This window comes from Corvus moneduloides, chromosome 3, assembly GCF_009650955.1.
Source record: "Corvus moneduloides isolate bCorMon1 chromosome 3, bCorMon1.pri, whole genome shotgun sequence".
Taxonomy (NCBI): domain Eukaryota; kingdom Metazoa; phylum Chordata; class Aves; order Passeriformes; family Corvidae; genus Corvus; species Corvus moneduloides.
The window spans coordinates 1,001,178-1,026,899 of record NC_045478.1 but is presented as its reverse complement, the minus strand read 5'-3'; the positions used below and the strand labels follow the sequence as shown (position 1 = coordinate 1,026,899).

Sequence of the window (25,722 nt, the reverse complement as noted above, 5' to 3'; positions counted from 1 at the left end):
GGAGGACCGAGGGTGCCAAGGAGAGATCCCGAAGGAATCCTGGTCTGGGATCCGGGATCAGCCGGGATTTCTCCCGAGGATTCCGCGGCTTCCGATTCCCGCCGGGATCCGCAGCAGCTCCAAAGATTTCCACGGGAAGGAGGAACAATTTTCCCGGGAATGTGGAAGTTCGGGAGCTGCCAGAGCTTTTCCAAGGCTTGGGAAAGGCTCGGGATGGGATCCCGGCTGGGGCCGGATCCCTCTTCCAGCGGCTGGGAATCCATGGAGACGGAGTGGGATGAGGGCAGCAAGAGCGATCCCAGCTCAGGGAAGCGGGGGAATTCCAGGAATTCCATGGCCGGCCTGGATCAGCTTTCCCTGCTCTTAACGACCTTGGGATCATTAACCAGGGCCAATTAACCCTCAGTTCCCTGTGCTGCTTCCCAGCGCCAAGAAAATCCCCGGGAAGAGGCGGAATTCCCGGCTAACTCGGAGCCTGGAGCAATCCCAGCAGCGGGAATGGGATGCAGGGCGGGAAAAGCCACCTTGGATTTTCCCAGTGAGCTCTGGGAGATCTCAAATTTCCAGTTTGGAACATTCCCGGTCCCGAATCCGGCCCAAATTCCCTGTGGGACGGACAGGATCCATCCCAGGACAGGATACAGGGAATGGCTTCCCACTGGGAAAGGAGAGCTTGGGGTGGGATCTTGGGAAGGAATTCCCAGCTGGGAGAGTGGGGAGGGGCTGGATTGGAATTCCCAGAGAATCCCTGGAAAGGCTGGAGCAGCCTGGAATAGTGGGAGGTGTCCCTGGAACGGGATGGGATTCAAGGTCCCTTCCCACCCAAACCATTCCGGGATGGAATTCCAAGGAAGGGATTCGGCGTCGCCTTCCAGGACAGTCGGATCAGGGTCCAGAGGTTCTTTCCCGGTCTTTTCCTTCCGTGAGTTCCTGTGGAAAGGGGGATTGAGCGTCACGCTGGGATGAAGCTGATCTCCCTGGTGCTTCCAGGTGGGAATTCCTCTTCCCAGGCTCATCCAGGCCCTGGCCAGGAAAATCCAGCTGCTAAAAGGGGCTGGAAGCAGCTCGGGAAGCGATTCCCGGTGGGGTTGGATCGGGAAGCGATTCCAGGTGCGGTTGGATCGGGAAGCAATTCCCAGTGCGGTTGGATCAGGAAGCGATTCCCGGTGTGGTTGGATCGGGAAGCGATTCCAGGTGGGGTTGGATCGGGAAGCGATTCCTGGTGCGGTTGGATCAGGAAGCGATTCCAGGTGGGGTTGGATCGGGAAGCGATTCCAGGTGGGGTTGGATCGGGAAGCGATTCCAGGTGCGGTTGGATCGGGAAGCGATTCCCGGTGCGGTTGGATCAGGAAGCGATTCCAGGTGGGGTTGGATCGGGAAGCGATTCCCGGTGCGGTTGGATCGGGAAGCGATTCCAGGTGCGGTTGGATCGGGAAGCGATTCCCGGTGTGGTTGGATCGGGAAGCGATTCCAGGTGGGGTTGGATCAGGAAGCGATTCCAGGTGCGGTTGGATTGGGAAGCGATTCCAGGTGGGGTTGGATCAGGAAGCGATTCCAGGTGCGGTTGGATTGGGAAGCGATTCCAGGTGCGGTTGGATCGGGAAGCGATTCCAGGTGGGGTTGGATCGGGAAGCGATTCCAGGTGTGGTTGGATCGGGAAGCGATTCCAGGTGGGGTTGGATCGGGAAGCGATTCCAGGTGGGGTTGGATTGGGAAGCGATTCCAGGTGCGGTTGGATCGGGAAGCGATTCCAGGTGGGGTTGGATTGGGAAGTGATTCCCGGTGCGGTTGGATTGGGAAGCGATTCCAGGTGGGGTTGGATTGGGAAGCGATTCCAGGTGCGGTTGGATCGGGAAGCGATTCCAGGTGCGGTTGGATTGGGAAGCGATTCCAGGTGGGGTTGGATCAGGAAGCGATTCCAGGTGCGGTTGGATTGGGAAGCGATTCCCGGTGCGGTTGGATCAGGAAGCGATTCCAGGTGGGGTTGGATCAGGAAGCGATTCCAGGTGCGGTTGGATTGGGAAGCGATTCCAGGTGGGGTTGGATCAGGAAGCGATTCCAGGTGCGGTTGGATCGGGAAGCGATTCCCGGTGCGGTTGGATCAGGAAGCGATTCCCGGTGGGGTTGGATCAGGAAGCGATTCCCGGTGCGGTTGGATCGGGAAGCGATTCCCGGTGGGGTTGGATCGGGAAGCGATTCCAGGTGCGGTTGGATCGGGAAGCGATTCCCGGTGGGGTTGGATCAGGAAGCGATTCCCGGTGGGGTTGGATCGGGAAGCGATTCCAGGTGGGGTTGGATTGGGAAGCGATTCCAGGTGCGGTTGGATCGGGGAAGGCAGCGGGGAAGTGGATCAGGATGGATCCATCCCTCGCACGCGCCCGGAGAAGGATTTGGGCTCATTCCCTGCTCATTCCCGGTTCCAAAGCTGCAGCAAACCTCGGATCCGCAGGGGAAAGATCGGCTCCAAAGGCTCTCAGCATCTTTCCCAAATTCCTGGTATCCGAAGGGAAACCGAGAGAGCAGCTCCATAGGGACGGGGAATTCCGGGGACGATCCCCGGGAACCTCTTGGATGGGCAGCCGGAACATTTTGGGATGTGGGAGAGCTCTGGGGCTGGAATCCGGGCTGGAATCTGGGCCGGAACGTTCCGTGGGACACAGGAGCTGGTTCGGGATGAGGGGATGGGAATAATCCGTCCGGGTAAATAAGCGGGATGATCCTTAGGGATCATCCACACCGTGGATCCCAACAGCAGCAGGAACAGAAAGATGGGAGTTTTCCATCCTCTTGGGATCGTGGAATGATTTGGGATGGAAGGGATCCTCAAGCTCATCCCATTCCAACCCGCCTGAGAGCTCCTCCCTCATTCCATGTCTTTGGGAATGCTCTGCTGCCCCCTCGCTCCATGAAAGTTTGGGAATGCCGGGCAGCTCAGTCCTGCTGGCTCCTCGTCCTCTCCGAGCAATTCCTTAAAATCCCTGAGGGAATTCTGGCGCTTGGATTAAACAGACGGTGCCCTGAGCCCCATCCTGGCCCCCAGGGGAATAATTCCTTGGGAATAATTCCTTGGGAACAATTCCTGCCTGCAAGGGGCTGTCCAGCCCCGGCACAGCTGCCCAGGGCAGCGGGATCCCCATTCCGGCAGGGATTGAAATCCCTGGGGATGCGGCACTCGGGGACACGGACCAGGGAATGTTGGGCTGGCTCCCAGAGGGCTTTTCCAAGAGAAGTAATTCCGTGATTCCTTCCTTAACCAGGGCCCTGTCCTGCCCTGGGATGGGATAGGATGGATTCCAGGCACATTGACCTGGAATTCCAGGCCTGGAATGTGTCCGGTTGGATCTCAGTCCCAAAATCCATTGGGAAGAGCTTCCCGCCCTTTTCCAGCGCCTCTGGAAAAGCTTTGGAGCCTTGGCCATGGGATGAGGAGCCCTCTCCCAGCTCCCGGCTGGATTTTCCTCATTCCTCTGGTTTTCCTGGATCCCCGAGCCTGGCACAGGGATTCCCTTCCCGATGCCAGCCCCATCCAGCTTCTCCCTCCGGCAGCGCATCCCGAGGGATCCGGCGGAGCTCCCAGGCTCAGGTGGGAGAGGAAGGAGTGAAATCCGGGATGAAGCATTCCCGAGGCTGACACCGCGTGGGAAGGCCTTGGGATGACGCTGCTCCTCCTCTTCCGGGAATCCTGGGAGCTGCAGTGTTTTCCAAACCAGGGAAACTGAGGCACAAATGGAATTCCGGATCCATGGGAGCAGCCAGGGAGGGGGGAGAGTGGATCCTGCTCGGGAAGTGGAAGGAAAAGATGGATTCCGTGGCCAAAATCCACTCCCATCCCAGAATTTCAGGGCTTCCTCTCCATCCACAGCCTTGGATTTGACTCCCACATTCCCAAGGGATCCCTGTGCCCTGTGAGGATCCTGAGGGGGGGGTTCAGCTTTGCCTTTAGGATTCTCCCAGTTTTCCATCAGGGGTTTGGGAATGGGATTGAATTTCGGTGGCTCCAAAGGGCTCCCGGATCTGTCGCGGTTCCATTTCTCCCCCTCCTCGCTCCGCACATGGAAACAAAGCTGGGATGACTCCAGGATTTTCCGGGAATTCCGGCTTTTCAGCCTGGCTTCAGGGAAAATGCAGGAAAACAGGGAATTTTCATTACCTGGCCCGTTTTTTGGGAAGCTCCAGCAGGATCGGAGCTCTTCCAGAGTCACTTTCCCATGGGAATTCCCACTTGGAGTCCGGCTTAATTGCGTTTGTGTCCGGGGTAATTAGGGAGCCGGGAGTTAATGGATCACGGATGGATCGTAATGAGCTGCCAGGAGAGGCTTCCTCTCGGGAATGGGGCTGGAAAATCAGGGATGTCGCTCGTGGATACCTCCTGGAGAACCGGCGGATAAAGATTCCGCCGTCAGGAAAAGCTGGGATGCTCCTGGATTGGGAAGGGCTGGAGCAGGGAGGTCCCACAGGATCGAGGGGCCTCTCTCAGGAGATGGAATTCAGGCGGAATTTTCCTTCCGGCTGTTCCCAACCCGCAGATCCCAAAATCCCAGGCTCTCCCACACCTTCATGCAACTGTTGTCCCTCTTTTCCCTCTCCAGGGCTTTCCTTCTACACCCGAGTGCTGGAAAACTGCGAGGACGAGGCCAAGTTTGACGAGGTGGGAGAACTTTTCCATCCTTTTATCCCATAAATCCCTTTTGCTTTCCCAGGATTCCCAGTCCCGGTGAAATCCCTATTCCCAGTTATTGTTGCCACCCTTGTTGTCTGCTCCAAGGTTTTTCCTGGCAGGGCCCAAATGGGATTCCTGGCTGGACACAGGTGGGAAAATCCCTACGGCATTTTCCAAAGGGGTAATAAATGAAAACCACAAAAAATTCCACGTTTTCTGCTGAAATTTCAGGAAAATTTGTTCATCCACGCTGGGAAAATCTGGTTGGGATTTTGGCTCCGTTGTTCCTCCTCTCAGGAGGAAAAAGTCGGATTTTTTCCCCTTGAAATTCCTTCTTTTTCCTTCAGAGTGAGGCCCTGGCACAGAATTCCCAGAGAAGCCGTGGCTGCCCCTGGATCCCAGGAAGTGGCCAAGGAAAAGGCTTGGAGCAGCCTGGGATGGTGGGAGATGTCCGTGCCCATGGAATGGGATGGGATTTCAGGTCCCTTCCCACCCAAACCAGCCCGTGAACACTTACAGGGTTGGAACATCCCATAATTTTGGGAATTTTTTCCTCTCCAAGCCACATCAAATTCCATCTCCCACCCTGTGGGATTTTCCCCCCTCATTCACCGCGTGCCGTTGGAAAGCTCTGTTTGGGAATGGTTTGGATCGTGTTGGCTCAGGAGCTGTGTCCAGCCTGGAATTCCAGGTTTTTTTTAGGGAAGCGATTCCCTCCTGGAGCAGCCACAGGCTCCGTGTTCGATGCCGTGGAGGCATTCCCAGACCCAGAGGATCAAATCCTTCCCGCTGGGGGAATATCCAGGGAATCACCACCCTCGTGCTGGCACAGGGAATACCTGGGAATGTTTTAAGTTCAAACCTCCTGGATTATCCATGGCAGATCCCAAATCCCGGAGCAGGAGGTGGCGGCTGGGTGGGATCGAGCTTTGATTCCAGGGAACAGGGATGGGACGAGGGAAAACGGCCTCAGGCTGTGCCAGGGAGGTTGGATTTTGGGAACAATTCCTCAGGGGAAGGGCGGCCAGGCCTTGGAAGAGGCTCCTGGGGAGGTTTGGAGTCCCCATCCCTGGAGGTTTCCAAGGAATTCCTGGATGTGGCACTTGGGGCTCCGGTGGGGATCAGCCACAGCTTGGATTTGATGATCCCAGAGGGATTTTCCAACCTCAATAATCCCTGGATTCTGTGATCTCAGAGCTGGAAAAATCCATGGCAATTCCCTCTTTTCCTGCCACCGCTTCCCATGAATCAGGGGCCGCCTCCAGGCAGGATTTGGATTTCAAGCCCCGGTGGTTTCCATTTCTTTGGTTTCGCTCCGTTTCTTTTCCAATTATTTTCCCTCGTTCCTCAACGAGCTCTGCAAATCCTCGGCTGCTCCGGAGCCTGCCGGCTATTCCAGAGGCTGCGCACAGCTCCCCAGTTAATCAGGAATGTTTGCGTTCCGTGCTGCGTCCCGAAGAGTTTAACCTTGGAGGGGCTTTTCCTGGAGATCTCCCACAGCTCGGGAGGGAAGGAAATCTCCGGGAATGAAGGAGCCCGAATTCCGTGGAGCTGCAGTTTTCTGGGATAATTTCGAACAGGCCCTGAGGGATGAGCTGCTCACATCAATCCCAGGAAACACAAACCATGGAAGCATGGAATGGGTTGGGTGGGAAGGGAACTTCGATCCCATCCCATTCCATGGGCAGGGAATTCCCGATCCCAGGGTGCTCCAAGCCCCGTCCAACCTTTCCTTGGACACTTCCAGGAATCCAGGGGCAGCCACAGCTTCTCTGGGAATTCTGTGCCAGGGCCTTCCCTGTTGGTTTTTTCCCAGCATGTGGAAAACCCCTTGGATCAACCTGTGACTTTTCCAGACTTATTTTCCCCCTTTTCCTTTGGCAAACACAATCCCAAACTTTACCGAATCCCTGGACATGGCTCCCCACAATCGCGGCCATTTTCTCTGCCTTTCCTTGGATTTGGAGTGGATTTCCTTGGATTTGGTGGATCTGGAGCCCCCAAAGCACATTCGGGACCCTTTGGAAGGAGCTTGGACAGGGACAAGGGAACCTGGCTGGAAAAGTTCCCATTTTTGTCCTCTGCCTGGGAAAAGGAGCCGAGGGCTGATGGTGCAGAGGCCTGAAAAGTGGGAACAGGACAATTCCTCAGGCCAGAGAGGTATTCCCGAAGAATTCCTTCCTGGAAAGGGCAGTCCAGTGGTGGAGCCCCCATTCCGGGAGGGATTGAAATCCGTGTGGATGTGGGGACACGGATCAGGGGTGGCCTCGGCAGCACTGGGAATTCTTGGATTTGGGGATCTCCGAGGGCTTTTCCAACCCAAACAACTCCTTGGTTCCATAATCTTGGGATTGCCGGGGGATTTTATCACCGGATCCAATCCCTGGAGCATCAAAACCATTGGAAAAAACCAGGAAAAAGCAGGGGAAGGACTGAATTCCGTCCCCACATGGAGAGCTTGGGATAAATCCTGCTGCAGGATCCAGAGCGGTGCCGGATCCATTGGCACCATTTCCCATTTCCTTTTATATTCCCGTAATTTTTCCTTTGCTTCCTTGGCTCTGCAGACAATTAAAACCAGGAATAAATAGCTCGGGAATGAGGGCTGGGGAAGTGCTGAAGAGGCACCGGTTCCTTCCTGGGAATTTGCTGGATGAGCAAATTCCCTTCCCGTGGTTTTCAGTTCTGCTCTGCTGCTCCTGGGAGAGATCCCGGATCCGCTGCCTCCGGCACATTCCCAGCCTGGGATGCACCGGGAGCAGCTTGGGAAGGGGGGATGCTTGGATTTGGGAGGCTCTGGGGCTTGGGAAACCAACGGGAGTTCAGGGGGTTGGGCTGGAAGAGGGATTTGCCTTGGGAAGCAGAAAAATTAGGAAAGGGATTCTATTTTATGGAATGCTTTGGGTGGGGAGGGAATTCAAGGATCATCCCATTGCAACCCCAACACCTCCCGTGATCCCAGGCTGCTCCAACCTTTCCTGGGACACTCCCAGGGATCCAGGGGCAGCCACAGCTTCTCTGGGAATTCCAGCCCAGACGGGAATTCCTTCCCAAGATCCCAGCCCAAGCTCCCCTTTCCCACTGGGAAGCCATTCCCTGCTTCCTGCCCCTCCAGCCTTTATCCCAAATCCCAGCTCTCCTGGAGCCCCTTCAGGCTCGGGACGTGGCTTCGAGGATTCCCTGGATCCTTCCCTTCTCCAGCTGGACATTCCCAGCTCTCCCAGCCTGGCTCCATATTCCCATCCTCATCCAATGTCTAGATTTATATTTTCCATGTGTGCATCCATAAAATATTTGGCGCTGGGCACATCCTTAGCGACATCCCTATAAAAGAGCCCTGACGCCTTTTTCCTGGGAAAAGAGGCCTTTTCCCATCCTCATCCCCCCCCAGCAGCTCCCTGGAACACTCCTGCCTCATCCCTCTCTTCCTTTTCCCAAAAAACTCCTGGATCATCCTTGTCCTCCTTTTCCCAACCGATCCTCGCTCATCCCTCTCCTCCTTTCCCTGGAATGCTCCTGGCTCTTCCCTCTCCTTTTCCCAACCGATCCTGGCTCATCCATCTCCTTCTTTTCCCAAAAAACTCCTGGATCATCCTTGTCCTCCTTTTCCCAACTGATCCTTGCTCATCTCTCTCCTCCTTTTCCCACAACGATCCTGGCTCATCCCTCTCCTCCTTTTCCCAGACTTTCCGCTGGCCGGTGGCGACCTACATCGACGGGAATGAGATCCTGGAGATCCAAGTGTTCAACTACAGCAAAGTCTTCACCAACAGGTGAGTCCTCCCTTCCCAAGGATCCCATCTGGATCTTTTCCCACAGGAAGAGGCAGCTCCGGTTTGGTCCGGAGGCGGGAGGGTGAGGAATGCACCGGTTGGAGTTTCCTGGGAATTTCCAGTGCCGTGCGAGCAGCTCAGGGGGTGAGGAATTCACCCCAGGAATTCCGTGCTGCTCAGCTCCGATTTTTCCCCGAGTTGTGCCATTTGTTTCCATGAAATGTCTGTGTTTTAAAGGAAACTGGAATTTTCTGGTGGCTTATCCAGGTGGAAGTTGATGCTGGAATGTGTTTTCCCAGATTTTCCAAATCCTGCAGGTGTTGGATTTATTGCGTCCAGGGATTCTGTGGCTGCCCCATCCCTGGAAGTGTCCAAGAAAAGGTTGGACAGGGCTTGGAGCAGCCTGGGATAGCGGAAAGTGTTGAGGTTGGAATGGGACGGGATTTAAGGTCCCTTCCCACATGGATCCATGAGGACCCCTGGAGCCTAAAGGGGCTCTGAAAGAGCTGGAATTTGGGATTTGGGATAAAGGATGGAGGGTGAGGAGGCAGGGAATGGCTTCCCAGTGGGAAAGGGGAGCTTGGGGTGGGATCTTGGGAAGAAATTCCTGGCTGGGAGGGTGGGGAGGAAAAGAAAGGAGCTGGTGCTGGGAACATCCCTCCAGGAATGCTGGGAATATGTGGAATAGGAAATCCCACAAAACCAAGGAAGTGCTGGAACTCCAGCCCATTTTCCTTGTCCAGGAATAAGTCGGAGGAGGTTGTGATGGTTCTGGGAACATCCCTCCAGGAGTGCAAGGAATAAATGGGAAAAGAAATCCCACTAAAGAGGGGCTGTAATGGAACTCCAGCCCATCCTTCTTATCCAGGAAGAAGCTGGAGAAGGAGAGTGGAGAGCAGGGAGAAGGTTGGGAACATCCCTCTGGGAATGCAAGGAATATGTGGGAAAAGAAATCCCGTGGGCTGTCCAGAACTGAGTTGGAAGAGGAGGAAGAGAGAGGAGGGAAAGGGTTGGGAACGTCCCTCCAGGAACGCCGGGAATATATGGGATAGGAATTCCCGTCAAAGCAAAGCAGTGCTGGAACTCCGGCCCATCCCCCAAATCAGCTGGAGGAAGAGGAGAGGAGGGAGAAGGTTGGGATCAGCGGGGCTGGGAAAGCTGATCCCGGCGCCCCGTGAATAATTCACACGCGGCTGATGAAGACCATTGATCAAAGGCCTGGAAAAAGGCGGGATACCTGATCCAGACCCTCCGGAATGACGAGGGAGTCGCATCTGAGGGGCTGCTTTTGTTCCCTGTCTCTGTGGCCGTCAGCAGCAGACAATTAGCGGGAATATGATCCTTGTTTGGCCTCATCCAGGTACCTCCGGATCCTGCCGGGTTCATCCTGGCTCCGGAGGGTCCCTGGGAGTGTTCCCAGGGTGCTGAGTATCCAAGGAAAAGGGCAGGGTTGGATGTAGGGAGAAGCCCCCTAAGCCTCCAAACAGGCCCCGGCATCCCAAAAATCCTGTCCCCAGCTCCTGGATTGGGAATCTCCAGGCTGGGGTTCTCTCCAGGACACATCCAAAGCATCCAGGTGCGGGTGGATGAAGGGCAGGGCCACATTCTGCCTGTGGAAATTCCCACTGGAAAAGCTCCACACGAGGGAAGGATCAAAAATCGTGGGGCCTCCACACCCTGAAGAAAACCCAGGAGATTCCCATGGCATGGAATAATCCATCTGATCCCATCCCGGAAAATCCTGGTGTAAGGCGGGATGAGCTGGGTAGGAACACCGGGATCCTGCTGGGATTCAGTTGTTTTCCATGCTCCTCTGGGACGCCTTCAGAGTCCCTCCAAGATGGGAGAAAATTCCTGGGATGTTTTCCCGTGGTTTCGGGCCCTGGGAAAGGCTGGATGGAGGAAATCTGAGATCCCAAATTTTTGGGATTTGAGCAGGAAAAGCTGCAATGGGACATTCCTGAGGGATGTGGGAATGGGAGTCACACTCAGGAGAGGGGAAGATCCAGAAAAAAGCGAAGGCACAACCAGGAATGAATCCAAGAGGCAGCCGTGATCCAGTGGCTATGGAACATCATCCCTGTGCTCCCGTTCTCAAAGTTCTGGGACAGCCTGGACCAGCCTTTCCAAGCAGATTTTCCTCGTGCAGAAAACAGGGATAACACTGGGAAGAGATCCCAATCCTTCAGGAGCGTGCACAAAACCCAGGAGCTTTTGCTCCGGGGGGTTCCGTCTCCTCCGTGTCCCTGTTTTCCTCTGGAGCAGCAATGGGATCCGGCCAAAGGCCCAAAGCCACATTCCAAACCCGGAGCAGGGGGCACAGAGAATTTTCCTATGGAAAACCGATCCCATGGAGAAGAGGCGGGAGCTGCTCTGTTACCCGGCAGGGACACAAAGAGCCGGATTCCGAGGGGTTTAATCCATCCCCGGAGTCTCCGGGATGGAAGCGGAGCTTGGTCCTGTCCTTTGTTCTTCTCCAGCCACGGAGATCCTGGCACGGCTCAAGTCCTTCGTGTCTCCAGAGGGATCCTCGTTTCATTCGCGGAAAATTATCCGGTACCGGAACAGGAGAATGGGAAAAATGAACTCCGGAGCCAGAGGGTTCCCCCTTGTCCAACTGCCCTCCCCACACGGAGCAGTTACGTGGGATTTTGGGATGGAATTCCTGCCTGTGAGGGGCTGCGGTGGAATTCCCAGGGAAGCTGTGGCTGCCCCTGGATCCCCGGGAGTGTCCAAGGAAAGGTTGGACGGGGCTTGGAGCAGCCTGGGATAGTGGAAGGTGTTGGAGTTGGAATGGGATGGGATTTAAGGGCCCTTCCCAGCCAAACCATTCCAGGATTCCATGCCGGAATCCTCGGTGCCCAATCCCTGCCTGCAGCCCCTCGTGTGGGGCCCCTTCTGCTCCAGCCACGTCGGATTTTGTGGAACTTTTCATTTCTGGATCAAAACTCGGAGCGACACCGAGCCAAACGCACCCAAACTGCCGCTTCCGGAATCTCATCCCGAATTAATTGCCTGGCAGGATATTCCCACACCCAGACCTGACTTCCCTTGTTATCCTACTCCACTTGTCTCCCAAAGAAAAATCCATTTATATTTAATGGGAATTTTCCTGAAGGAAAAGTGGGAAGAAACTTGGCTGGGGCAACTTTTACTATCCGGAGGCTGCTGAGCTGGAGCAGCTGGAGTGTCCCGGATTTCTCCCGGTTATCCAGGCGGAAAGGAACCCGGAGCAATTACGGGCTCCTGCAAGTGGAGTGAAGGGGATAATTAGGAGGGAAGCGATTTTGGAAGCTCTAATTCCAGGGAGTCCCACAATTCCGGATGAAGCTGCAACTTGGCTGGAAAGGGAAAAAGGCTCCTCATTCCGGAGCGAGCTCTGAGCTCCAGGCGGGAGCCACAAGAGGAAGCAGCTGGAATTAATCAGGATTGCCCAAGCAGGGATTTGGACATCCATGGAAAAGCTGCAGGTTCCAAATGGGAATGGAGACCTTCCACTATCCCAGGGTGCTCCAAGCCCCGTCCAACCTGGCCTTGGACACTTCCATGAGGATTCAGCAGGAGAATTCCCTGGGAAGGGGCCAAAAGCTGTGGAATCCCTCTGCTTTCCTTATCCCACCTTTCCAGGGATGTCTGGAAGTGGGGACCAAACCAGGATGGAGGTGCCAGGATTTGGCTCTTGTCAGTTCCCAGGGAGGATGGATGGATGGATGGAGGGATGGATGGAGGGATGGATGGATGGATGGAGGGATGGATGGAGGGATGGATGGAGGGATGGAGGGATGGATGGAGGGATGGACGGAATGGAGGGATGGATCCATGATGATGGATGGAATGGATGGAGGGATGGATGGATGGAGGCATGGATGGAGGGATGGATGGATGGATGGAGGGATGGATGGAGGGATGGGTGGATGGAGGGAGGGATGGATGGAGGGAGGGATGGATGGAGGGATGGATGGAGGGATGGACGGAATGGAGGGATGGATCCATGATGATGGATGGAATGGATGGAGGGATGGATGGATGGAGGCATGGATGGATGATGCCATTCCCAAAAAAGAGCCTCTCCCTGGCTTCAGGAGCAGACTTGCCCATGGATCAAACAGCATCCAAGGGCTGAGGGAGCAGAGGAGGGAAAATGGGATTTCCTGGACTGGAGAATGCTCTTGGCACAGACGGGTGGAATTCCTGCCTTTGGAAAACTTCAGTGCTGGCAAAGCCTGACCAGATTCGTGGGATTCACCATCACCCCAGCCACCGCGTCCCCGGAATTGCAGGAGGCATCCCTGGAAGTTGGGATGCACCACGAGGGCAAAGCCTGGGTGGGTCCTGGGGTTTGGAGTATCCCAGACTCCCTGATCCCGGGATTTGAGCGAGCTCCTGGTACGGAACCGGCCTGGCTGGGGTTGGAAACCAGAGCTGCTGCTCCGGGCTGATAAAATTACGGATGACCCAGAAAATGTCCCTTTTTTCCATCAGCAGAAGTGCCGGGGAAGGGAGGGAGCAGGGCCCTGATGAATTATGGAACACTTGGAATTGAACGGCTGCACAGACGAGTCCTGAATATTTAATTCCGTCTTGCTCAGATCCTGCTGGGGAAAGCGGCTGGGAAAGGATCCGAGGAAGGAGAGGAGCTTCTCTGGGAATCTGTGCCAGGACCTCCCGACCTTCACAGCCGGGAATTCCTTCCCAATCTCCCTGCCCTCTGCTGCAGGGCTTGGAATGGCTCTGAGTTACCTGCTTTTGTCATGGATTCATGGAATGGTTTGGGTGGGAAGGGACCTTTGGGATCATCCAGTTCCAACCCTGACACCTCCCACAATCCCAGGCTGCTCCAAGCCCCATCCAACCCAGGGATCCAGGGGCAGCCACAGCTTCTCTGGGAATTCCAGCCCAGCCCCTCCCCACTCTCCCAGCTGGGAACTCCTTCCCAACATCCCAGCCCAAGCTCCCCTTTCCCACTGGGAAGCCATTCCCTGCCTCCTGCCCCTCCAGCCCTTTCCCAAATCCCAGCTCTCCTGGATCCCGTTTAGGTTTGGGAAGCGACTCCAAGGATTCCCTGGATCCTTCCCTTCTCCAGCTGGACATTCCCAGCTCTCCCAGCCCGGCTCCAGAGCAGCTCCAGCCCTCGGAGCAGCTCCATGGCCTCCTCTGGACTGTCTCCATCAGCTCCACATCCCAATGTTGGATCCCGGAGCTGGAGCAGCTCTGCAGGGGGACATTCCAGGAGGAATTTCCTGTTCCTTCCTCAGGCCTCTCTGGGCATTGAGCACCTGGGAGCCAAAAGTTCCTGGATCCACCTGGATCCAGGAGGAGCAGGGAAGCCACCACCACATCTGGGAATGTTTGGGATTCCAAACAGGTTAAAAAACAGGGACACCTGCAGGAATCCAGAGCCCTGCCAGTTCCACTCCTGAGGAATAGCTGGAATTGGCCTGGATGGTCCTCGTGGGTCCCTTCCAACTCAGGATATTCCATGGAATAAGCCCCGGCCTTTTCTCAAGGAATACTTTCCACAACCAAAGAGCTGCTGCTCTGGCAAACAGGGAATAACGTTGTTCTCCAAACCCTGAAATCCAGGTGGATCCAGCAGCTTTCTCCCCACCTTGGAGAAGAAGCAGGAGGTTTCCATGGGATGCATTGATCCTTCCGGATTGAGAATTACGGAGTAAACAAAGGAAAACTTTCCCTGCTCCGTGTCCTGCAGGGCACCTTGGAGACAGGGCTCTGCTGGGATTGATCCGTGCATGGAGTGTGGAAAATGAGGGATGGAGGTGGAAGTCCTGCAGGGACCTGGAGGGGCTGGAGCGTGTCCAGGGCAGGGAACGGAGCTGGGAAGGGGCTGGAGCAGCAGGAGCGGCTGAGGGAGCTGGGAAAGGGGCTCAGGCTGGAGCAAAGGAGGCTCCGGGGGGGCCTTTTCCCGTGACACAGTTCCCTGGGAGGAGCCAGATGGGATTGGGATCTGCTCCCAGGGAACAAGGGACAGGAGGAGAGGGAATGGCCTCAGGGGAGGTTCAGGTTGGATACTGGGAACAATTCCTTCGTCTCATTGGATGGGGCTTGGAGCAACCTGGGATCGTGGAAGGAATCGGGCGGGATGTGATGAGCTCCAAGGTCCATTCCCACCCAAAGCATTCCGTGGTTCCACGTCCCGGTGCAGACGGATGAGGGACAGTCCCTGGTCCTTGTTTGAGTCACCAGCATGGAAAACACTGAGGACATTCTGGATGGAAAAGGCTGGTTTGGGATCTCTCAGCTGCATCCCAGGAATTCAAGACTGATGGCTCCCAAATTTCCTTCTTTCCTTATCCCAACAGCATTCCCTTGGAACGGCTCCTCTCCCACCTTCTCCGTTTTCCAGCATCTCCTGGATGAGCCCTGATCTGGGACCTCACCTCTCCCTAAGGAAAACGGGAAGCAGAGCCTTGGCCAGCAAAGCCCTTTTCCCGTGAGAACCAGATCCTGGTGGGTGAAAGCTCCCAGGATTTCCTGTCCTTTGCTCCTCAGGCTCATCGGGACGTTCCGGATGGTCCTGCAGAAGGTGGTGGCAGAAGGGCAGCTGGAGGTGACGGACACGCTCATCGATGACAACAATTCCGCCATTCAGGTGGGTCTCCAGGGGGAACGGACAACATTCCCATCATTCCTGGATCCATGCATCCATGTCTCCGCTGAATCTGTGGGAACAGGGGCATTGGTGTTCCCACCTGGGTCCTCAGCCTTGCCTTGATCCCGTTACTCCTGGTCTGAAGGGATGAGGCAGCCGGGGATATCCAGAGGGTGCACAGAGAAGCCTGGATTTGGAAAGTGTGGGAAGTTCGGGATGGGGAAAAGCAGGAATGGATCTGGTTTGATCCGAGCATGGACAGGGACCACCAGAGCCCAGGATGGAATCACTGAATTCCAGACTGGTTTGGGTGGGAGGGGAGCTTAAATCCCATCCCATTCCAATCCCAGCACCTCCCAATATCCCAGGCTGCTCCAGCCTGGCCTGGGACACTGCCAGGGATCCAGGGGCTGCCACAGCTTCTCTGGGAATTCCAGCCCAGCCCCTCCCCACTCTCCCAGCTGGGAATTCCTTCCCAAGATCCCACCCCAAGCTCCCCTTTCCCACTGGGAAGCCATTCCCTGTGTCCTGCCCCTCCATCCTTTATCCCAAATCCCAGCTCTCCTGGAGCCCCTTTAGGCTTGGGAAGGAGCTCCAAGGTTTCCCTGGCTCCTTCTCCAGCTGGACATTCCCAGCTCTCCCAGCCCGGCTCCAGAGCCTGACATTGGATCCGTTCACACCCAGCTCCTCTCTGAGAAGGAATTTAAGGAATAAAGGAGTTCACTTGGAATCCCGGCACTCCAGGAAGGGTCTCCCTTCCCTTTTCCGCCCTTTTCCATCCCCGACTTCCATAAAAATCCCTCTGAATGGATTCTGAGTGTCCTTTAGCATGGAATCCTGGAATGGTTTGGGTTGAAAGGGACCTTAAAGCTCATCCAGTTCCACCCCCTGCCAGAGGGCAGGGATAGATGGGATCTTGGGAAGGAATTCCTGGCTAGGAGGGGGCGGCAGGGGCTGGGCTGGAATTCCCAGAGCAGCTGTGGCTGCCCCTGGATCCCTGGGAACGTCCAAGGCCGGGTTGGAGCAGCTTGGGGTCGTGGAAGGTGTCAGAGTTGGAATGAGATGGGATTTAAGCTGCCCTCCCACCCAAACCAGTCTGGGATTCCGGGATTCCATCCCAAGCCCTGGCCAGGCCCATCCTCATCCCCGTTATTTCATTCCGAAGCCCTCATTATTTTGCCATCAGAAATTTGGGAGCGTTTAACTCCCATTCTCTGATTTTACTCTCCGTGACACCGACGGATCCCAAAAATGTGGGATTTTTCTCCTTTGGAGCGTGACTTTAATCAGGCAACTTCCCGGTATCCCAAGAGAGCAGCTGGAATTACTTCTTCCCCGATCTGCATCCTTTGCATTTTCCCTCCCTCCTCAGGAGCGTATTCCTTGTTTTTATGGCTTTCATTCCCTCTATCCCCCCAGGAGAAGCCGCTTAATTCAATCCTGCTCTCCTCCCTGCCAATCCCGAGCGTTCCGCGCATCTGCCCCTGTCCGCGGTGCTGGATGAGGCGGAGGCTTCCCGGGAAAAGGGGGAGGCCGATGTTTGATGGCAGCCCCGGGGTTGGATATCAGGATCAGAAATAGCTGCGTTTCCAAGCGAGTTCCAAAACTCCGTTTCCATGGGAAACGGCTCCCGGGAGATGGGAGCGCAGCGAGGGAGGCGGCGGCTGCTCCACACGCGGGGAGCTTTTCCTCGGGATGGGGGCTCGGGATGAGGGGGCCACACCTGGACTGGGCCGGGGGGCGGGGAGGGTCTCATCCCGCTTTTCCCAGAGGGGTGGGAATTATGGGATTCCAGGCGAGGAGGTGCCTGAGGGATTTTCCATGTGATCCAAGGGTGTGGGAAAGCAGAGTCAGAGTCCAGAGGAGGCCGCGGAGCTGCTCCGAGGGCTGGGAGAGCTGGGAATGTCCGGCTGGAGAAGGGAAGGATCCAGGGAATCTTTGGAGCCCCTTCCTGAGCCTAAAGGGGCTCCAGGAGAGCTGGGATTTGGGATGAAGGATGGAGGGGCAGGAGGCAGGGAATGGCTTCCCAGTGGGAAAGGGGAGCTTGGGCTGGGATGTTGGGAAGGAATTCCCGGCTGGGAGGGTGGGGAGGGGCTGGGCTGGAATTCCCAGATAATCCCTGGATCCCTGGGAGTGTCCAAGGCCAGGCTGGAGCAGCCTGGGATATTGGGAAGGTGTCAGGATTGGATTGGGATGAGCTTTGAAATCCTTTCCCACCCATCCCAAGGCAGTTTCTGGGAACAGCCTCATTTTTTCCATAATGGAACCCAAAGGAAAGGTTGGAATTGTTTTCCTTTCTCCGGCCTGGCTGAGAACCATCCCTGGCAGCTCCCATCCTCCCTCCTGACTTTATTGCCTCGGCCAGGAGATTAAAAACTCCAGGAATGCCAGAGCCAGGAGTGAGATTCCGGCCATGTCTGGTCTCCTATAACAGAAAAGCTGGGATGGCTCTGAATTAATTTTTTCTCAAGAACTAGGGGAAAAAAAAATCCTTAAAAAATCAATTTAAGATCAATTTAAAATCAATTTAAAATCAATTTTAAATCAATTTAAAATCCCCAGGAAAAGATCAACCCCCACCCCAGCCCAGCAGGGGATTTTCTCCTTCTTCATTTTCTCTCCCATTCCATTGTTTCCAGTGGGAATTTCTCCTAATTCCAGCCCACACCTCCTAATTGCCCTTCCAAGGGATGATCCCACTCATCCCACAGATCTTTCACTTTGTTATATCCTTAATTTTTCCTGCCTCAAAAGGATTTTTTAACTCCCAAAATAAGCTGGGAAAGGAGATTTTAACCCCAAAGGTTTGAAAATATGAAAATCCCAATATTCCAACGTTGATCCTTGGTTTTGCTCCTCAATTCCTGGTTTTTTTTGTTTTGGTTTTTTTTTTTTTTGACGTTCTCAAACAGCTTCGGGGGGTCACAGGGGGGAAAATTGGGTATGAGTGACTCAAATTTGGATTTTGGCCAAAAAAGGAAGACAAATCAATCAAAACCTTCCCCCAGAGCTCCGTTCCCAGCTGGGATTGAGTCACCCTTCGGCTGTCACGTGCGGAATGCACAGGATCCCCATGGAACTGTTGTTATCTTCCCAAATCTTGGATTTTCCAGCCTTCCAGCATCCCCTTGTTTGGAGCGAGGGAGGGGGGATGGGGAGCACCTCCTCTTACACATAAACATGGAAAAAGGAGGATTTCTGTCAGAAATTTCTCCATTTTTGTCTTTCTTTCCCCCCCCCCCCGGTGTTTTTATCTCAAATCCATTGGTTTTGAATCCAAAAGAACAGATAATTTCTCCATGGAAGCGGAGTGGAGGTGGAAAAGTGCTTTTCCCTTGTACTTTGATCTCGGCAGCGGCTGTTGGCTTTTCAAAAGAGACATTTCTTAGGAGAGGGATTTTTTCCCTGGCTTTGTTCCCCCCCGATTTGCTTCGTTCAAATCGGAGCTTTTAGAAGGATTTTGGCCACCAGAGCAAAGGCAGCGGGATGAACTCTGATGGATTTGATTCCATTTCGAATCCAGGGAAAGATTTTAGGGAGAAAAAGGGAAGAATTTAGGTAGAAAAAAGCTTGAAAGCTCCAAACCTGAATTTGCTGCAACCTGGAGTAAGTTGGGAACGGCCACATGGAAAAGGGAGAGGAACTTGCTCGGAGTTGGTTCATCCAAGGAGGTTTAGATTAGAGATTGGAGCTGGGATCTTGGGAAGGAATTCCCGGCTGGGAGGGGGGGGAGGGGCTGGGCTGGAATTCCCAGAGAAGCTGTGGCTGCCCCTGGATCCCTGGGAGTGTCCAAGGCCAGGCTGGAGCACCCTGGGACAGGGGAAGGGGTCGGGGTTGGAATGGGATGATCCTTAAGGTTCCTTCCCAGCCAAACCATCCTGGGATGCTGTGATTCCATGGAATTGTAGGACGCTGATGGCTGGAGTGGCTCCAGGCTGGGCTTAGAGCCAGAGGCCTCAGAGCCCCTCCCCGAGCCTAAAGGGGCTCCAGGAGAGCTGGGATTTGGGATAAAGGCTGGAGGGGCAGGAGGCAGGGAATGGCTTCCCAGTGGGAAAGGGGAGCCTGGGCTGGGATCTTGGGAAGGAATTCCCGGCTGGGCTGGAATTCCCAGAGAAGCTGTGGCTGCCCCTGGATCCCTGGGAGTGTCCCAGGAAAGGCTGGAGGAGTCAGGGTTGGACCGGGATGGGATTTAAGGTCCCTTCCCACCCAAACCGTTCCAGGATTCCATGATCCATAAAAAGCTTGGGATGAAGCTTGGACAGAGCCAGTGCCAGGCCCCTTCCTGTCCCCGGGCCCCACCAGGACTGGTCATGGCCAGGCTGGGAGATCCAAACCAGGGCTGACCCAAGATTCCTCAGGGATGCCCATTCCTAAAAAAACCCTGCCCTGCCTGGAGATGGGACCAGGCCGGAGTAAAGCACCACAAATCCAGGGATTAGCAGCATCCCAGGGTAAAATTTCCAACAAAATGGTGGAGCAGGGAACAAAGCCCCACCAGGACCCGGCTCCATCTGCTCCCAGTGCCTTCAGCCGCTCCAAGGGTTTGCGGCCCTTCCGGACTTTTCCTGTCTCCTGGCTCTGCTGCAGCTGGTCCGGGATGCACCGGGAATTCCCGGTGAATCAGGACCATGGTCAGATCCCTCAAAAACTGCTGTCCAAGTATCCAGGAACAGAGAAACTTTGGGATCCGCAAGGCTGAAACATCCAACAGCTGATGCTCTTCCCGCTTTTTGGATTTCCCAGGATATTCCATGGGCGCTGATTGTGTCTCTCTGTGTTGCAGACCAGCATCTCCATAGAGATCCGGTACCAGGCTCTGGATGGGACGGTGGGCACCTGGAATGACAAGGAATTCCTGGAGACGCCCAGCGTGCACTCGGAGGGGGATGGAAGGTATTCCTTGGAGACCGACAGCCTCCTGTCCGGCCACCGGCACGGCTCCGACGTCTCTCCTGGGAAATCCAACCAGCAATCCATGGAGAGGAGCTTCAGGAGGTAACGGGATGCAGAGTGCTTGGATGTGGGATTGTGGGGGAATTGGAACAGCTTGGATTGTCGGGAAAGGGCAGCAGCATCCCAGTGCTGCTCCAGGGGGCATCTCCTGCCGTTGGAAGATCCATTGGAACAGCTCCAGGTGAGGGTGGGATCCAGGAGGCCACCGGCAGCTCCTGGTGCTCCACAGCTGGAGCTGAGACTTCTAAGACTGGACCACAGGGAGAGAAATTGTCATTCCATGCAGATCCCGAGGGATGGAGGGTCAGGCTCCCCAGATCCCGAGGGATGGAGGGTCTGGCTCCCCAGATCCCGAGGGATGGAGGGTCAGGCTCCCCAGATCCCGAGGGATGGAGGATCTGGCTCCCCAGATCCCGAGGGATGGAGGGTCAGGCTCCCCAGATCCCGAGGGATGGAGGGTCTGGCTCCTGGTTGGACCTCACTGGTGGGATTAAGTCCATGTGGGATCTCAGGTGTCCATGGAGTGCATGTTGCTCCCAGGATTGAGGTCCCAGGGCAGTCGCTGGGATGTCAGTCCCTCCCCAGGATAAGTGAAATCCCACACCAGGCGATTCCTGCTGGGAATTCCTGAGGAATCCTGTGGTGGCTGGTGGGAACACCTCCAGCTCTTCCAAGGGATGTTGTTCCAGTTTTCCATCCATTTAAGGATCAGTAGTGGTGTCTTTGTGAGCTCAGGGGATTTGCCCCTGGATGAGAACAATCCCAGGGACTGAATCCCAACATTCCCTGGCACAAAGCTGCTGGAACCAGCTGCAATCCCAGCCCAGTGACTGGGAATGCTGCAGGTGACTCCACTGGGATAAAGGGCGAGCTGGGACCAGTTTTCCAGGAGCCTATGGACACTCAGGGCTCCATCTTTGGATGGTGGTGGAGTCCCCATCCCTGGAGGTGTCCAAGGAATTCCTGGAAGTGGCACTCAGTGCTCTGGGCTGGGGATAAGGGGGGGATCAGGCACAGCTTGGACTCAATGATCCGGGAGGGATTTTCCAACTTGTGGGATTCTGTAATTCCAGGATATGCAGCCACAAGGGCATTCATGGAATGCCAAGATGGATTTTCAGGCAGCTTTCCGCAGTCTTTGGAGTTGTGTTCTCTGGGGTGGCTTTGTCTGTGGGTCTCCACTCTGGGAGCTCTTGAATCCATTGGAAAAGGGAACAGTTGGAAGAGGGGGGACACGTCAAAGCCCTGAAGTTGCTGGAATTCTTAAGGAATGAGATGGAGGTGGAGGGGAGACTCTGGAAGTGGGAGAGGGGGACGGTGAGGGCAGAGCTGGGTCCTGGTGTCACCCACGGCTCCCTCAGGATCACCACATTCCCTGTCTGCTCCTCACGGACCAACCACTTCCACGGTGATAGATAAAGGAGGACGATCCTTGTACTCCCAAATCATGGAATCATGGAATATCAGAACCATTCCAGCTGGAAAATCCCGCCGAGTGCACTGAGTCCGAACACTCCCCCAGCACAGCCAAATCCCTAAATCCACATGGGGAGCCCAGCCCGGAGCTGTGAATCCAAACACAGCCCTTGGAATCAGCTGCTTTTTCCATTCCATTTCTCCCCCTCAGGGTTATCCCGTTTTGGATCACATTCCATCCGGGATTAGCACTTCATTGTGGCCAAAAAAAGGGGGAAAACGGCTTTTTCCCTATGGATGGAGACAGAGGGAATATCCCTCTTAATTGCTCGCGTCCCTCCAAGGCAGTTCGTTAACTGTGGGAACTGGGCTGAATCCAGGGAATTTTCAAACAAATTGGAAGTGCAGCTTTATTTCCCAGCCCAGCGAACCGGGACGAGGCTGAGCGGGAATGTGCCGATGGATTAAAGAGGCGGATGCCGGGTGGGGAGCCAGGAATGGCGTGGCTCAGAGTGGGGGTCAGGCTGTCTGGGATGGGAAATCCGATCCTTCCTGCGCCACTGGAATTTGGGGATGCAGGGAGCACGATGGATGCTCCGTCCCTCATGGGAGTGTCCAAGGCCAGGTTGGAGCAGCCTGGGACAGTGGGAGGTGTCCCTGCCCATGGCAGGGGTGGCACTGGGTGGGATTTGAGGTCTCTTCCCACCAAAACTGGGATTCGTGGATTCCAGGGAATTGGAGGATGCTGCTGGGATGGCTCTGGGATGGGTTTCCCAGTTTCTCATCAGATGAATCCTGTGGGATGCAGCTCCATGGGATTAAAGGAAAAAAATAAGGATCCAGGGGGAGCTTGGAGTCCTTTCCTGAGCCTAAAGGGGCTCCAGGAGAGCTGGGATTTGGGAAAAGGGCTGGAGGGGCAGGAGGCAGGGAATGGCTTCCCAGTGGGAAAGGGGAGCTTGGGGTGGGATCTTGGGAAGGAATTCCCGGCTGGGAGGGTGGGGAGGGGCTGGACCGGAATTCCCAGAGAAGCTGTGGCTGCTCCATTTTAGGAGGAGTTGTGGGATTTGCCGAGCATGGGATGTGCAGAGCCGCGTCCTGGGTGGCGGATCCAGGTTGGATTTTGGGAACAATTCCTGCCTGGAAAGGGTTTTCCAGCCCTGGCACAGCTGCCCAGGGCAGGGCTGGAGCCCCCATCCCCGGAGGGACTGAAATCCCTGTGGATGTGGCACCTGGGGCCATGGATCAGGGGTGGCCTTGGCAGTGCTGGGAATGGTTGGACTCCATGGGCTTCGAGGGCTTTTCCAACCCAAAGGACTCAGTGATTCCATGATTTTGGAATCCTGAATCCCAGGAAGGACAGAGCTGATGCTGGCGGTATTCCCACCAGGATGGAAGAGGAAGAGCTCTATTTCCACAGCGAGGACGAGCTCCTGGGAGAGGGGGATTCCCTGAGCCGGGGATCCCTGGACACGAGGTAGGGAGAGGCTCTGCAGTGCTGTGCTGCTCCTGCCTTTTCCCGATGGATCCCCCACAGGAATTGTCCCTGGATTCCCATTCCTGGGCTGCCGGTGGGGAGGAGAAGTGATAGAACAGCCAGAAAAGCAGCCTTGGAATGGGGTCCCGGATGGAGATGGGGGTCCTGGCTGGGACACTGCCTTGCCTTTGATGTGCTCTTCCGTCTCCATGTGCTGTCCCCAGATCCCGGGATCAGCCGTTCCCATGGGAAGCAGTTCCCTGTGTGTGCATGAAGGTTTGTTTGCTGTGGTGTTTCTTGGAGTGCCAAAAAGAGTTTGGGAAGGAGCCAAAAGAAAAGGGAATTCAGGGAAAACACAGGGATCATCCCAAGAAGAGCTCAGCTCACAGGAAGGAGAATTTTGGGAGAGGTTCCTGAATTGCTGTGGGATAAAGGATGGCAGGAAGGACATGGAGGGGCTCATGGATTTAATGCTGGATCAGCCTGGGGTAGGGCAGAGTTGGATCAGGTGATCCCTGTAGGTCCCTTCCATTGGAAAATATCCCATCCCATCCCACTGATCCCACTGATCCCATCCCACTGATTCCATCCCATCCTGTCCCATCCCATCCCATCCCATCCCATCCCATCCTATCCCATCCTGTCCCATCCCATCCCATCCCATCCCATCCCACTGATCCCACTGATCCCATCCCACTGATCCCATCCCATCCCATCCCATCCTGTCCCATCGATCCCATCCCATCCCACTGATTCCATCCCATCCCAACCCATCCCATTGATCCCATCCCATCCCATCCCATCCCATCCCATCCCGCCTTTTCCCTGGCTGCGCCATGCATTCCTTTGGATTATCGGGGCAGAAAACCAGGCCTGGACCAGGATTATCCATCCCAGGATTCCTGGTCAGACTGGATCAATCCTGGCTGGGAGGGGCAGGAATTCTCCCAGCCCTTTCTTCTGGAAGTCAGGGATGAGGGAGGATGTGGAGATAAAAGTTGGAAGAGGGAGATTCCCGCGGCAAAGCCGTTTAAATGGGGCTTTTAGGGATAACGGGAATAGAGGCATCCATAAAAGCAGCAGGAAGGGGATGATGCAGGGAATACTGGAAATACAGGAAATTCCCTGGGATAGGAAAGGTTTATCCCCCATCCCAAACAATTCCTAGATCTCGGCACCTCTGGGATGTTAATGGGGTTTTATCCCTGTTTTCACTGAGATTCCCTAGAGGATTTTCCTCCGGGAAATTCATGGCTCAGGTTGTAGCAACTCCATGCTGGGGTTTACCAGGAATCAAAAAAAGGCTGGAAAAAAAAAGAGAAGAAAGGAAAGAGGTTCCACATTCCAGCTTTTGGGAAGGATCCCAGGGCACTTGGACGTGAACCATCCTTTGGAATCAAAGGGAAAGGCTTTCGTTAAAATTCCTTTGGGAGCAAAAATGTCCCAGCTCCTTTGGAAGGCCCTTCCTGCTCCATCACTTACAGATCCCAGACCTGGGAAAAATTTGGATTGGAAGAATAAAAATAGGAATTTTGGTGTTTCCAGAGCTGTGATTCCAACAGGGAATTTGGCGGGATGCGGAGGGCTCCTGTTGGACCCTGTCCTGGCCTTCCTCATCCTCATTCCCAATCCCATTCCCCATCCCATGCCCCAGGATGTCCTTCCTCCAGCCCAGGGATCCCTCTGGATTCCCTGTTCTCCACCTGGATGGAAGATTTGCGGGAGGCGTCAGGAATGGGCAGAGGGGCAGGGATGGGAAGGAAAAGGGGAGTGGGATACGCAAGGAAAAGTGGGATAAAGAAGGCAGGGAACTCCCTGTCCCTTGAATGTCACAGGAGCAGCCTCAGGGATCGTGGGCCAGGCCAATCCACAGCCCTGGAGACAGGGAATTGCGAACCTATGGAATATTCTGGGTGGGAAGGGACCTTAAATCCCATCCTGTTCCAATCCCGACACCTTCCACTATCCCAGGGTGCTCCAAGCCCCATCCAGCCTGGCCTGGGACACTTCCAGGGATCCAGGGGCAGCCCCAGCTTCTCCGGGAATTGCATCCCAGCCCCTCCCCACCCTCCCAGGGAGCAATTCCTTCCCAAAATTCCATCTAAATCCAGCCTTTATTGGTTTAAAGCCTTTCCCCCTTTTCCTGGCATTCCAGGCCCTGCTGAAATCTGTTCCCAAACATGGGGACCTGATTTAATTCCCATCTTTTCCAAAGACTTTTCCCATAATCTCAGACATTCCCTGCCCTCTGCTGCCTTTCTCCCACCCCACTCCCAACCCTGAGCCCCTTTTCCTCCTGGAGAATCCCCTGGGATCCGGGCACAGACATCCTGGAGAGGCCTGAGCCCAGAGATCCCAGAGTTTGGCAGCTCTGGAAGCAGAGGAAGATCCCTCTCTGGCAGATCCGGGACAGCCTTGTCCCATTCCTACGGAGCAGAGAATTTTGGGAATTGTGCTGCGGAGCTGCCGATTCCAGGGGAAGCAGATCCATCTTTTCCTGGGCGTCTTCCTTGGCCGGTGCTGGATCCAGGCTGATCCCGTGCTCTGGCACCAGGAATTTTCACCTTCATTCCCTCTTTTCCAGAATGTCTCTGGGAATGTGTGACCCTCCTGTGTCTGCAGATCCACATGGACACTTCTGCTTGGGAATTCCCCAAAATTTGGGCATTCATGTGTAAACAGCACCCCCCAGGAAGCGATCCCATAGCTTTCCAAGTGTTGGGAAGGGTTTTCCATCACTGGGACGATGGCAGGGCTTTCCAAAGTTTCCAAGGGCTGGGAATTCCCCTTTCCTCCTTCCAGGAATTCCAGCACAGGGTACAGCACCCACCCATTC

The 25,722-nt window shown here is 55.1% G+C and overlaps 1 protein-coding gene across 4 annotated transcripts in view; it reads left to right on the top strand.

Moving 5' to 3' along the window:
* OTOF (otoferlin) overlaps positions 1-25,722 on the top strand; it is an 81,016-nt gene that overhangs the window by 1,592 nt on the left and 53,702 nt on the right. For 3 of the 4 annotated variants that reach the window (XM_032104166.1, XM_032104163.1, XM_032104162.1), the window contains exons 2-5: positions 4,590-4,648; positions 8,345-8,433; positions 14,944-15,043; positions 19,827-20,038. In XM_032104166.1, the coding sequence (XP_031960057.1) occupies positions 4,590-4,648; positions 8,345-8,433; positions 14,944-15,043; positions 19,827-20,038 (460 nt within the window). Of the gene's footprint in view, positions 1-4,589; positions 4,649-8,344; positions 8,434-14,943; positions 15,044-19,826; positions 20,039-22,799; positions 22,887-25,722 lie in introns of all 4 variants that reach the window. The other variant, XM_032104164.1, reaches the window with a different exon arrangement.